The sequence below is a fragment of the Periophthalmus magnuspinnatus genome, chromosome 3 (assembly GCF_009829125.3).
Source record: "Periophthalmus magnuspinnatus isolate fPerMag1 chromosome 3, fPerMag1.2.pri, whole genome shotgun sequence".
Lineage (NCBI taxonomy): Eukaryota > Metazoa > Chordata > Actinopteri > Gobiiformes > Gobiidae > Periophthalmus > Periophthalmus magnuspinnatus.
The window spans coordinates 34,434,447-34,448,471 of record NC_047128.1 but is presented as its reverse complement, the minus strand read 5'-3'; the positions used below and the strand labels follow the sequence as shown (position 1 = coordinate 34,448,471).

At 42.5% G+C, this 14,025-nt stretch overlaps 1 protein-coding gene across 1 annotated transcript; it reads right to left on the bottom strand.

The window, feature by feature from the left end:
* Positions 1-5,422: 5,422 nt before the first annotated feature.
* Positions 5,423-13,544, bottom strand: ctdspl2b (CTD (carboxy-terminal domain, RNA polymerase II, polypeptide A) small phosphatase like 2b). Its single transcript, XM_033983002.2, has 12 exons — positions 13,320-13,544; positions 10,637-10,827; positions 9,546-9,669; positions 9,326-9,472; positions 8,957-9,208; positions 8,780-8,876; positions 8,534-8,645; positions 8,372-8,458; positions 8,095-8,237; positions 7,877-8,003; positions 7,695-7,790; positions 5,423-7,607 (listed from the first exon to the last, which is right to left on the bottom strand). Exons 2-12 carry the CDS (start codon positions 10,802-10,804, stop codon positions 7,542-7,544), a joined length of 1,419 nt encoding a protein of 472 aa, XP_033838893.1. The 5' UTR covers positions 10,805-10,827; positions 13,320-13,544; the 3' UTR covers positions 5,423-7,541.
* Between the last annotated feature and the right edge of the window lie 481 nt (positions 13,545-14,025).

Below are 14,025 nucleotides of genomic sequence, written 5' to 3'. Positions count from 1 at the left end.
AGCACCGTGGCATTGCGGCAAACTTTGGAAATGAAGTTATCGGGGTCGCCCACGGCACAAACGGCCACTTCGGTCATGTCCACGATTATAGGCCTGGTCCAGTCGGTATACTTACAAACCTAAAAACAAACACGCAACAAAACAAAATGGGTTTAAAGCTGCACAAATGAGTAAAACACCACATTATAACACATTGTACTGGTTGTTTTTATGTCACTTTACAATATTCTAAGCCTATAGTTTATAATAAAGGTGGATTTGCTGTTAAAATGGAGATGTTTTGACCAGTTTTATGGTTAATAACGTTGTAAATACTGGGCTCATCCACATGAAACAAACACCGGTGCAAAGTTTAATGTCTTTTCTGTCTGAGAATTTAAAAAAGTGATGTTATTTTTTCAGAATACTTTCAGAAAGTTGGGCTATTATTCAACCAAAAGACGTGACTGTTGATGATTTTAAGCAGTTTGATTACGATGGCGAGTTTGTGGAGCTAATTCCTGACAAATAATTGCAAGATTCAACAACTCTGGATTATTTTAAGGGATGTTTATTCTGCGTAGAGTAATGTGCGACCTTCCTGAACATCTGAAATTACACTAGGACAACTCCTCACCTGTTGTAGCAGCAGAACCTTATCAATTTCTTCAGTATCATTGCAAACGGAGCGTAGCCAAGTGTTGCGAGGGTCTCGAAGAAGCCTCTGAAAAACCTCTACGTTGCAACAGACATTTTTCTGAAAAGCCAGTTGGTCGTGCTGCCAACACAAACCAACTACTGAGTCATCCACATAACGACTCGCCCACGTCTGATATTCACACCATTCTGTTACGTTAAAGTTGTCACGATCTGGAGATGGCATTTCTAAAACAGCTTTCGCGCAATGTGGACGCAGCCAGTCGTTTTGTTCGTTGATCAGAAGTTTGTTCAGAAACGTTTGGTTGGCACAAATCGCTCGGTTGAAATCGTCTGCGTCGAACTGAGAGCAGAGAGAGATGATGTTAAAATGAATCAAAGACGGGTCCTTCCAACGTGAATACTCGCACGGATCGATCGGGTCTACGTTCGTGGCGACGGGTTCGGGCATGGGTAGGACTTGGGAACAGTTGGGCATGAGGTGTACGTTTGGGGGATGGGAGAACAACTGCATAAAGAATCCTACATTTTGACATAAGAGCAGAGAGAGACGCTCTTTGTCCAGGATCATGCAGAATTCGAGGAGATACGGATCGACCACTGGATCTTGGAGCATCCATTGGTCGTACAGGCAGAGCTCGGTCACCATGTAGCTCAGGTCTGCACTGGAGTTCCCACAATAACCGTACAGCCAAAGATTTGTGTCGTCTGAAAGCAACTTCTTCATAAGTGTGGCGTTGTTACACACATTTTTAATAAAGTCCTCCCTCTGGTTGTCCCCGCACAGTGACACCAGCACAGGGTCGACTATAATATTCTCCATCCAGCTGTTGTAGTTGCAGGCGAGCTGCTTCAGGTTGGACGCCTCTCTGATTATTCTCATCGGGACGTCCTCCAAAGGGACAGGGGCGAACGTAGGGGGCAGGTTCACAACGGGGGAGGGGAAAGTGCCTACGTTGGGGCAATCAGCTGCTGTCCTGGCTGTCAGCGGGGACATGACGGCTTGAAGTACATAACAAGCGTTACTCCAAACGTGCTGGATCTGTTTGGGGTTTAAGGAGCTCAGGGCCTGGCAGAACAAAACCACAGAGACGGAAGCGGATTTCCTCGAACCTGATACAATTTCAGGACAAATCGTGTCGTTTAGCTCTGCCAGGTTTTGGTGGTCGCACTGCAGGAGGATGTTTCGGTAAAGGTTTATGTTGTTGAAGACCGGAGAGGAGCGCTGGAAGGGGACGCCGGGGCAGTTAGGGCCGGGGTATGTGCAGAGGGACTGGTCCGGAGCCAAGAAGACGTCCAGAAGGATGTCGATAAGAGCTGTACCGAACGACCAGCTCACGTTGTTACGAAGACCCCTGAATCAAACAGAAGGGTCAAATATTTGGTACAAAGTCAGACTATATTTAAAGGTGCATTATGGGACTTTTCAGGTGGAAGCTCGGACATCTGCTTGTCTCAAAGGAAATGTGATTGCCAATTTATTTATTTTTTCGACTGAAAGTGTTTTGTTGAGCACTTTTCTCCTTTAATCTTAATTTTATGATGGTTATTTATGCGTTTGATTTGTTGTATTGTTTGATTTGTGTCTTTCTTATTCTGTAAAACACTTTGAATTACTTTGTGTATGAATTGTTGCTTGAAAAGTTCCATAGTGTGGCATTAAACTATTTCCACAGTGGCCAACAAGATCAGATTAGCTGTTTTTTGTTAGTTTTTTTTGGACAACCCACCAAAAAATATGTGATTTTTTCAGTTTTTCATGAAATAAAAGTGATTATATTTGAAGTAAACCAAATATTTATTGCATTATCTAAATTATCCATTGTATTAAGATGAAATATTTAAGATATAACAGATTTGTGAGACTTACCACATGATGAGCTGCTTCAAATCACCTGTGGAACAAACACAACGATCCATCACTTTCATATAATGGACATTTGTCTGATTATATACTAAAATACACAGATTAAACAGTATATATATGTCAAATTCTCACCGTGCTCACACTTCCCCTGTTGGTCCAGTGTCGGCACTCTGACCCCAAACTGCAGGGCTATCTGTACATACTCTACTGGAACTTCTAGGACTGAAAACAAAACTTCTAATGTGTACTTGATGACAGTGTCCGCCAGCCCGCTGACCGCATCCGCCAGGTCCCCAGACACAGGAAAATAAGTCAGGATGTTCACTAAGATGTCCTGGATGCCGGTCAGCGTCGCCATGGTCGAGTCGCTCATCCGGAGATACGCTGTGAAGAAGCCGTGAGACTCTGCATCTTCTGGACCCAGCGAGGAACATCTGGGACCGGTGAGAGACGCCAACGCAGCCACCGCAGAAGGACCCATCTCCACAGACACAGCCCTGATCAGCTCCGCCTCCAGCCCACAGTCCTGTTTCCCAGATAAGACACATACTAACGTCTTGGGGAGATCTTCTATGAACCCGTCTCGCATTAAAGGCTGCAGAAGCACGTAGAGGTTGGAGAAGACGCTGTAGTATGCGTTTAAGTCCACAGCATCAACTGGGAGAGGGTCAGCGCCGCGGGTCTGCACTTTAGGGTCAGACAGAGAGTGGATTTGATTGATCAGGATCTGGATGTCCTCCTCCAGGCTGCTGGGGCCGGATGGAGTGGGGGCTGCTTTTCTGTGGATGATTTTGGAGTCTGAGCAGGCCGGGTGGACCGTACAGATGATCGCTGCAAAAGAGGAGAAATTTGACCTCATAAACAGACGACAGAGACTTAAGAACGTTACCAAAATGTTTCAAATCAACCTACTGCAAACTGATATTCTGACTGTTCTTGGGGTTTAACTAATGAGCAATGACGGGTAAACGAAGAAGGAGAATGTCATCAAACTTTCCATTAAAAAAGTTCATTTAAATAGTTGGTGCTGCTCCTCAAAACACAGAAATATTTAAGGACTTAAGGGTTATATTTCTATATTTTAACAGTGTGCCTCGAGCAGTGGTGGATGCAGTACTCATCTCTGTTACTTAAGTAAAAGTACAGATACAAAGACAAAAAGTTACTCAAGTAAAGTAAAAGTATCACATGAAAAAATCTGCGTAAGTACAAGTATTTAAGCATCTGTTTAAATATGAGACATATTTTGGTCACAACACAAATCAGTTTTTCTTATGAATTTTGTGGATTTATTTTTGTTTCCACGAACATTGTAAAAATACTCCCTCAAATCATATGAAAAGTACTTTTTGCTTTTCAGTCTTGTTTAAAAATGTAGTGGAGTAGAAAGTACAGATACTGCTCTCAAATGTACTGAAGTAAAAGTAAAAAGTACCTCTGTAAAACTAACTTAACTAAAGTACAGATACATACAAATTCTAATTAAATACAGCACTTTACTACTTATACTTCCACCACTGGCCTTGAGGTATTATGAGGTGTTATTTATAGTATTTGTGTTTACTACAGCCCACCTCAAAGCAGTGTACTGTAGTATTTGGGCACTTTGGAGCCTCCTGACAGAACAAACTTCTGAACCAGAAAAAACACAAAAACATCAAACTCCAGTGAGTCTGACACAGTGACACTTTTTCTTTTTCTTTTCTTTTTGTTGCACATCACTGGGATAATGTTATTTTGTGACTCACTGTCCTAAACCACATGTTCAAAATCAGTGTGAATGCCCAGTCACATCATAAAAGGAGGAGTATCACAGTTATTGTCTTGGAGGTCAGTATTTCAGGATGGACACTCACCAAACAGGACCCCCGCGCCGCCCGTGGGCCACATGCTCCAACCTCGGGCTCTGGTTTCTTCACTTAAAAGTTTATCCAGTTGGAGTAGATAAATTCTTCACATAGATCAGCTGGGCTCGATACAAAATAAAGCTGAACATTATTTTGTCTCAGTAAAAGGAAAGACTGACCCTTCCTCTCCTCATCAGACCAGAGCGCGCCGTGCGTCCTGGTGCGTCCTGGTGCGTCCTGGTGCGTCCTGGTGCGCCGTGCGTCTTTGGTGAGCTCTGTGCGTCCTGGCTGCAGGTCAACGCTGTGTCCATCCCTCTGTTACCCTACACCTGCCCCGGGCCGCGGCGTAATTAAGGCCAGCGGTGAGGGACAAACGGAGGTGCGAAAACAGGGCCGTGAAACGCAGAAGGGATTTCTTTCTGCAACGAACACAACCGTCAGCACTGAATTATTCACGCGCTGTGTTGATTAACTCCACCGCCTGAAACCTGAGTTTGAGCAGAGGAGCCAGAAGACACCAGAGAGCCAAGAGAGCCGAGAGCCAAAAGATCTGCCCACGATCAGATAATGAGGCTATTACCAAAGTTAAACTATTGTGACGGGAAAAGGCGCAGTGAGGAGTTAAGTCAAACATATTTACAAAAGTGTTAGAAATACAGGCTGATAATGTAAACTGCAGGGCCCCAGGGCAGTTAAGGTGCATCATTTAATGGGAATAGATGGATAATGGACCCTAGATGGAAGATGGAGGCATTTGTAGTGTAGTGGTCTGCCCCCACAGAAAACACACTTCTGTCCTTTCTCTAAAAAAGTGTTAGTGTGTGAAGAGACACGTGGATCCAGGTAAATGTCAGAGCCCAACAGTGGAGCACTGCAGGACCCAGACGTACCTGCAGCAAAAGCCCATTACTTCACATCATAACTATACAGTATAATATCTATATAATATCTCTATAAATGTACTGAGCAGAGTCAGTATCGTCCCATGTGCACTTTCCCAATGTAAAATATTTGCCCGCCCTTCATCATGGTTTAAAACATTCTATCCAAAGTGAAATAAACACAGCATGGAGAGGTTTCACCTTTAAAACTTTGTTTCAGAAAGTCAATGTAACTGTATATACACTTTACAATAGCATACAGCCAGTTGGTTTACAAAGATGTCTTTTAAATACATCCTCAGCACAGATTAAATGAATGATAATGATATCTACATGATGCTCTTTTCTGCAGAAAAAGTGCCATGATTTAAATTTACTTCAGGACTTTTCCAAAGCAAGGCGTATTCTACATGCTAAGTTAACAGTTCAGTGACATTGCTCTAAACTAAAACATCTGTAAGAAAAAAAACTCCATTTGATGTAGTTAAATCTTCATTAATACATTTAAAAGTAGATATGACATGCCTTTTGAAAACAAAAATACAAAACATTTCCTTATTTTAAGGATTTTTTAAAACATGAAGCTGCATGTATTGTACAACACTTGTACAATAAACTGGTAATGCACAATAAATGAGCTGAAGAAAAACTACTTCCACCGACCCTTAACATACAAGCCATAGTAACACTCAGTATGGAATAGCGCCGCTGTTTCTGGAGGATGGGAGTAACAATGTGAAGGTTTAAGGACAATGGTCAGTGGACTTTGGGGTCAGAGGGCGAGGACGGCATTGTCCTCTCTTGATAATGTGCACGGTTTGTGATTAAGGACCATGATGACAGAGACAGACCCATGTTTGTTTTACATTCACTGTCTGGACAAGTGCACTCAAGACAAAGTGTCCGCCATTGTGCCCTGTAAATATGGAACATTTTAGTTTTACTTTGTGGAGCAGAAATGTAAAAGTTTGACTAATATGAATTCAGCTAAGATAAATCTAGAACTAGAGTCACATACAACATAAGCTGCACATTCAATGAACATATCCAGGTTTCAGCAATAATGACTTCAGTTCTGATTGTCATTTGCTTAAGAGAAAGGGGGTAATTATAAGAGATGGCCAAATTGGGAAGTGTACTTGTATGGCACTGCACGGAAAATCCAGACCAACAAATATAGTTGAAATATTTAAAACAAAATTCATGATGGGATTCTGTCCACACATTTATATCAGGGACTCTGGTAAAACAGCATTAACAATTTGGCTCAAAATCCTCTGAGCTAAACACATTCATAAAGTTAGGATTCTTAAAACATTGCTTTTTAAACTGTGCTTCTCAACATAAACACTTTTAAAAGTTAACAAGCCGAGGGGGCAGTGAGGTTGAACTTTGCCCCCAGAGGAGTGTGGGATGCTGGTACGAGGTGTGGCCACAGATCTGAGTAGACACACGGGCAGAGATGTGCTACATTAGCCATAATGCTACAGACATAGCCACAATACGAGAGAAATCAAAGCTGTGACTGAGCCAGAATACTTGATTATGATAAAATACAATACTGATTATAGACAAATGACAAAAATACTACAGTTAGAGAGGTTCATGTTGTCACTGATCACTTTGAAAATGAATGCCCAATTTTTTTTACAATGATGGATCTTTCTAATAAAATGTTTTGTTTAAGTGTGGAGTGGACCGTTATAGTTACACACCATTCATCGTCTTCAATGAAAACAAAAGCACTCGTTACACCCCCCGTTTAAAATATATTACAAACATAACCAATACAATTCCTATCTGCTTACAAACACCAGAAAAATAAACTGCAACCAACTATAGAAATGTGACCCAGCTACAGAGGAATGCATATGATTTTAGAGGCTACAGTTCTCAGGTGTTGTTTTGAGTAAACACAGCGTCCAGGCGGCTGACACCAGTCTGTAGCCAAAGAGTCACACGTGTGAGCACCAGAGATGCAGTAAAATGAAGCTTCTCTTTCCCGGATGTTCACAAACGCAGCACCAAAAAACCTGTCCGGCTCCAGTCACTGAAGGTCAATCTGGGCTTTTGTGTAAATGTGATGAGATTTTTAATTTTACGTCCATATTTGCAAAAACATGATTTTTTTTTTTTTTAAAAGAACTATGTTTTTTTTTTTTTTTAAGTAAAAAGGCCAAAACAAAAGCTCAATGTTTAAAAATGGCAATGTTGTAGTTTGTAATCCAAAATTTTTTTTTTTCCTTTTTACACTGGTTTTGTCTGTCAGTTTTTTTCAGGATGTCCCACTTTGAGTAACAGACATCAGGTTCAGTCAGGGGGCAAAAGGTCGTGAAGCCGAAACCTCTCTCGGACATGCGGTCGGACATCCTCATTCTGGTGGAAGACGTAATCAGGACAAAAGTTACATTAATTCTACATTAAGTGCCATTTAATTAAGTTAAGTTTGTTTATAGAACTTACCATTTCCACCAATTTCTCCAGGAAGGGCACCAGTTTCAAAAGCTCGTTGTCATTCTTGTCCATAAACCAGCTCTCAATTGGAATACCATTGGACAACTTCAAAAAAACAAAAAACATTATCAATAATTTGGACATAAATGTAAAAACAAATACAATGTAAAGTGTAATTTTGTGATTCTTACCTGATAAGCAAAGGCTTGTGGTGAATTGTCAATGATGATGGTCTTTGACAGGTCTCTGCCTAAAATGTTGAGGTCCTTAATGTAGTTTCCCTGGACACAGACACAGTGCTCCCGAAACAATCTGTGCCTGTTAACGTCATGGAAAGAAAAATCAATTACAGCCAAGAGAAGAAAACAACAGCACGGTAAGATTTATACATTTACAACAGTTCCAATACCTTACTAGCTGCTTCTTAGGATCCAAAATATTCAGCAATTTATCTGCATACACCTTTTTTGATGCTGTGAAAAGGATAATCTCGTAGATTTGAGACATCCGCTCCAAAAACTCCCTGAAGAAGGGCCTCAAACGGACATACACCTGCACAGAACCACCAGTGTAAGAACTCAATGTCTAACTAAAGCTTTAAGAAATATAACAGGCCCTAGTACTATTACACAACAACTTCTAAAAGGCTTTGGCGCCCCCTAGTGGTGTCAGAGAGCGGAATGTACCTGGTAGATGACATCCTGAAAGAGGACAGGGAAGGTTAGTGCAGCATCCTCCAGTTCATTTAAACTGCAATGGACCAAGGTCTCGTCCTTGTGGGGAAATAAAAAACAGCTGTAAGTTTCAACCTTTGTTTTTATGGATAAATAATAATATAACTCACTTACCAAGTCTAAGACCAGAGAGAATTCAGGTGTACTGCGAGTCTTCAAGGGCAACGCTGGCTTACGAGTGAGCTGCTCTTCTGTCAGCGGAGGGACATGTTTGATGAAAAAATACCTGGAGGTAAAAAATAACACCAAAATGCAATTAATTCAAGGTTTACATTAACAAGATTTTGTCACAGAAAAACATCTATGTATGAGGGAAACTTTTTATTAATCCATCTTAAGTGACATCAAGAGCTTACTCACGGGTCAAACACTTCCCAGTCTTCCTCATACGAGGTTTCTGGTGGAACTGCAGCAGGTGGAGAATCCACATAGGTTATTTCTGGACTGGAGCCTGGAGCTGCAATAACAGTAGTGGTTGTCAACACTGTTAGAATTCAGTGAGGTGCAGGATGCTGCTTTATTTGTGGAAACGTTCACCTGTGAGGGGTGGCAGGTCAGCGTCCGCCTCGAGCTCGGCCTCCTCCTCTGCTGTGGCTGAAGCCTCGGGGATGTGGGGGCTCCGCAGCGGAGGCAGGTGGGACACACTGGAGTAGAAGTTTGTGGCGGTGCACATTTCTTCTGGTGATGCGCCCGTGCTGGTGGGGGTCTCCACAGTCTGCTCCATGTCCAGCTGCTTGACGATCTCCTCAGCCTCCAACGCCTGGTCTGGAGAGTCTGATCCTGATGAGGCTGAAAACACAACAAAGGTAATCAATTTAAATCTCAAGTCTAATCTGATTAAAATATAGATAAAAAACGTGTGAACGGTGGTGTGCAAGGCCAATTTAAAAGCAATCGATTTCTTACCATTTTTAGCTGGTGAGAAAAAGTTAAAAACTGGAGAAAAGATGGTCCCAAGCAGGGTTGTCCTGGGTGGACTAGCCACCTCTGCAGCCTTAGCCTCGTCCAGGCTCCCATTGGATTTCTCCTTACTCGTGTCATGATTGGTGGCCTCTGTTGAACAACAAAAACTGAAGTTAATATTTGGTATTATATATTGCTATAATTGCTATTGTATGTGACTCACGGCCATTAACAGGGCCTTTCCTGCTAACCCTGCTCCGTGGGGTGTTAGCATTTGGTGTGGAGGTGATCAGGTTGTTGTCCACATCACACTGGATTCGTGCCTTCTTAGCCGGGTTTTCCTGCACCTAAAGCAAAAACATGTCAGTTATAACATTTTGGTGTGTTTTGAGATTTCCTTTTCAGAGGTCACCAGAGAATGTTCATCCTCCTTCACAACATCCATAATCTCCTTTTGGTCTTCGTTTGGAGCCCTTGCTCCTTATCTTTCCAACGTACTACCACCTCCTCCGCACATGTCCAATCCATCTCAGACTGGCTCTTTGTAAACAGTCCCTCTGATGTGCTGATGATTACTTTAAAGGCAAAAAATGTAGTGTGATGAAAGCTAAGTCAGGGAAAACAACCTAGCCTCAGAGCAATAGCATCCTAACTGCAAGAGAATAAAACTCCTCAAATGTGCAAGGACAACAAATGGTAAATTTTATTTAAGGTGAAACAATTAAATCTTTGTCTTGCGCCTCATTAAAAGATGTTGTGACTCAGTCAAACCTGTTTGTGTGTGACTGATATTATGGTCCACTGGTCTGTGGCTCAAAAAGCATCAGTGAAAAAACACATTATTCTAAACAAAAATGGTGCAAATTGAGAACATTGCTAAATTTACAATATGGATGGAAGGTGCTGTATACAAATGTATATATAACATAAATGTATAAGTTGGGCTAATAATGTAAGGCAATTAACTTAAACTGTTTCACAGATACTGTATTTGAGTAATACAAATATATCCAAACAATTCTATTGTGGCACCATAGTTTTCATTGTAGCAGAAAAGACTTTTCCACTTGTTCCCGCCTCCTGTCCCTGCGCACCAACTCTCTGAGCTAGTATCTAAAATTAGAACCAAGCTGGACTTCTCCGACAAGCCGCTGCATTCCTACAATGATTTCTTGGGAAACATGACACTCCGCACCAAGAAACACTGTGTTTAACTTCGGGGGAACACAGATATTTGTCCCAGAAAAGTGGCATAAAATGGCATTAGACTTAATGGACTTAATGTGAAGGCAGCACAGATCAGCAGGTCATTACCTTGACAGCATTTCCTCTGATGAACTTCTTGATGGTGGAGAACAAGCCCCTGCCACCACTTGTAGGAGTGTCCTCTTCCACTTCTGAATGCCTCCGCTTGGTCCTGTTTGGGCGCCCTGCCAGGCTGGGGTTTGACTGCTGAGACGCTTTACGCATTCTCAGCCTCATTGTTGGAGCAGTCACATGTAAATCTGTAAAAACACAAGTACAATGTGACAGGAGACCCAGAAAAAGTCTCCAAAACAGCAAAGTTCTTGAACGGCAATAGCAGATAAAAAGGTACAAACTACAAAAGGACAAATGCTTTCCTTTATGGACCAAAGTAAACTAGTGCATTTCTACTAACATCTGGATACATTTAAGATCCCATTACACTTACATCACAGTGAATCACAGCAGCAACAGCTGTTTTTGTTCTGCCCATACAGTAGAAGAAAAACATTAGTCCAATGTACTATACCCGCTTTTGAGATTAAATTGAGATCTTTAAAATGTACTCTAGTTTACTAGTGTGAACACTGAGATCGACAGTAAGCTGGATAATTGGTCCATTTTCTGCTCAGACTAAAACATGAATTGTCTGTCTGCTGCGCCTGCCTCCCAAAGTCTTGCGTAACAACAGCTGGCTGAAAATGTGTCTGGACATATCTATAATCAGGTAGAAACTCAGATACAAAAACACCCTTTTACAGCGTACAGCACCTGCCATAATGTAAAATTAATACATTCTATTAAAGATGTACTAGATTACTTCTACTGAAGGGCTTGCCACCTGATTGTCCCCATGGAGACCACTGCTTTGCCTGGAATGTTCCACAGTATAGCAGTAAATTATCAAATTAAAATATCAATTTCCATGTAGATAAGGGGACACTACCTCCCCAAGTTACAGGTCAGATCTGAGGAGAGGTGGGCCTGCATGTAATGCATATATTTTAGATATTTGAGCAATAAATATAGCCATAATTGAATTAATGTATGTTCAATAAATGTAATCCCATACCGTGGAACATTACAGGCAAAGGAAAAACATCTGAGGGTTGACCCTCCACCAACCACCACTGCTGCATAGTGCACTTCTAACATGCTTCTTATTTACAAGAATTCAGCATCAGGGTAAATAAACTCAAGTGATAAATTACAACTGTTGGCATTTTAAAAAGGCAGAAATGGACACAGTATTTTTGTTTCTAATCAGTGACAGTGCAGTGATTTGGATGGAACAAACACCTTTTTATCACAAATAATGCGTTACATTTCATAAATCTCGATGCACATATGCGCTATAAACATCTAGACTATATAAACAATGTCATCCACCTTTATGCAAAGTTTCTCCTCTCTGGAGGATAGTGGAGCAGGTCTGCACAAACTGAGCGGGAAATAGGAACATGTCACTGTACCACAGAGGCTACAGAGGCTAAAGCTCGGGCTAAAGCTCAGGCTAAAGCTCGGGCTAAGGCTCGGGCTAAGGCTCGGGCTAAGGAATAGGTTAGCCCCAGGTTAGCCCCAGGTTAGCCCCAGGTTAGCCCCAGGTTAGCCCCAGGTTAGCCCCAGGTTAGCCCCAGGTTAGCCCCAGGTTAGCCCCAGGTTAGCCCCAGGTTAGCCCCAGGTTAGCCCCAGGTTAGCCCCCAGCGGCCCTCCAGGACTCACCCTCCTCCTCCATCATAATCAGGAGAAGCTTTTACTGTGTCTCTAATAAAATGTGTTTTAAGTAAAGGGCACATGGTCAACAAAGGGACGACACCGAGTGCATCTACCGTAAACAAACAACAGTTAGCGTGACTACCAGGATGTAGCTAATTTAACCAAACAGTTAGCATATTAGCATCATCACATTCAGGCGACTCAAATGAAATAAAGAGACGAAGCGTAACACAACGTGAATGTTTTTAGTACATGCTCTGAAACACACAGCACCATGGTGTGTGTGTTTATAAAGGTTTATAAATGTCCTTAAATGCCGCTCCTGCTGTAGTTTGATGTGGTGGATGTAGCATCTCATGCTAACATAGGCTAAGCTAGCGCCAATTCCGTCAACAGATTAAAATGTTTATTATAAACTTGATTGACGAAATCGAAAGCGTTGTTGACATTTTATGTAAGCTGTATGAGCCAAATGTGAGCCATAAAACATCACTGTTCATTTAACAGTGATAGAATAAACAGATAGACATTTGTGTCCATCAGTCATTTCTCCCAAATCAAAACACAGGTAAAAAGAGAAGATAAAACATCATCAGTGAAGTCCCTCACACCACATTTATCATGTTAACATTATATGAGAACAACTCTACCAGGACACTTTAACCATTCTGACATTTGGCTCGTTAAATGTTGTCAAACAGGCGCTTTTGGCTGGAGTTAAATTGCATTTTGCGCATATTGTGCGCGTGTGTCCTCTGGTCTCTGGGATCAGTCCCTGTAAAAGGATCTGCTGCACAAAGACGTGTTTTCACTCTGCTGTTTTCTGCTGTGAGTCGTGTCCTGCAGAGGACTAGGCCGCACATGAGCTGCCCTTCGTGATATTTAGCTTAGCAGAATTAGCTGTACGTAGCCGTGGCGTAAACTGCTCCCAGCTCACAGATGTGGACATTGGACGCGGAGCCGTGTCTCTGTCTCTGTCCTGCATTGCATAAACTCGAGCTGCTCAGTGACAAACACACGGACAGACGGTGCTTACATTACAGTGATCCGCAGTCTGTGGAGATGACAGCTCAGCGCCGAAAAACCATCACAGCGGAGGAATCTGTGCTTTTCCTGGACTGTCCTGACTTTCTCCGTGGATCCGCTCAAGGGCCGTGTTCAACACTACACCGCGTCGAGTTTAGCAGCAGGCGCCATTTCCCGCCTCTGCTCCGAGTCTGTGCAGCAGATACCCGGATGGACACAGACACACCCCCTTCACAGCAGCCTCTGCAGACTACATGGAACTATGCACTCTACAGCTCTCTACAGCTCTCTACAGCTCTGCAGCCTACATGCAGCCTACATACACTCTACAGCTCTCTACAGACCTACACTCTACAGCTCTCTACATGCTCTGCAGCCTACATGCTCTCTACAGTCTACAGTTCTTTACAGCGCTCTACATGCTCTATACAGCTCCCTGCAGACCTACACTCTACAGCTTTCTACATGCTCTACACTCTACATGTTCTGCAGCCTACATGCAGCCTACATGCGCTCTACAGTCTACAGCTCTCTAGATGCACTCTACAGCTCTGCACTCTACATGCTCTAGTTTATGCTCTAGTCTCTACGCTCTACACTCTGGTCTCTACGCTCTACTTGCTCTACACTCTGGTCTCTACGCTCTACACTCTAGTCTCTACACTCTAGTCTCTACGCTCTACATGCTCTACACTCTGGTCTCTACGCTCTACACT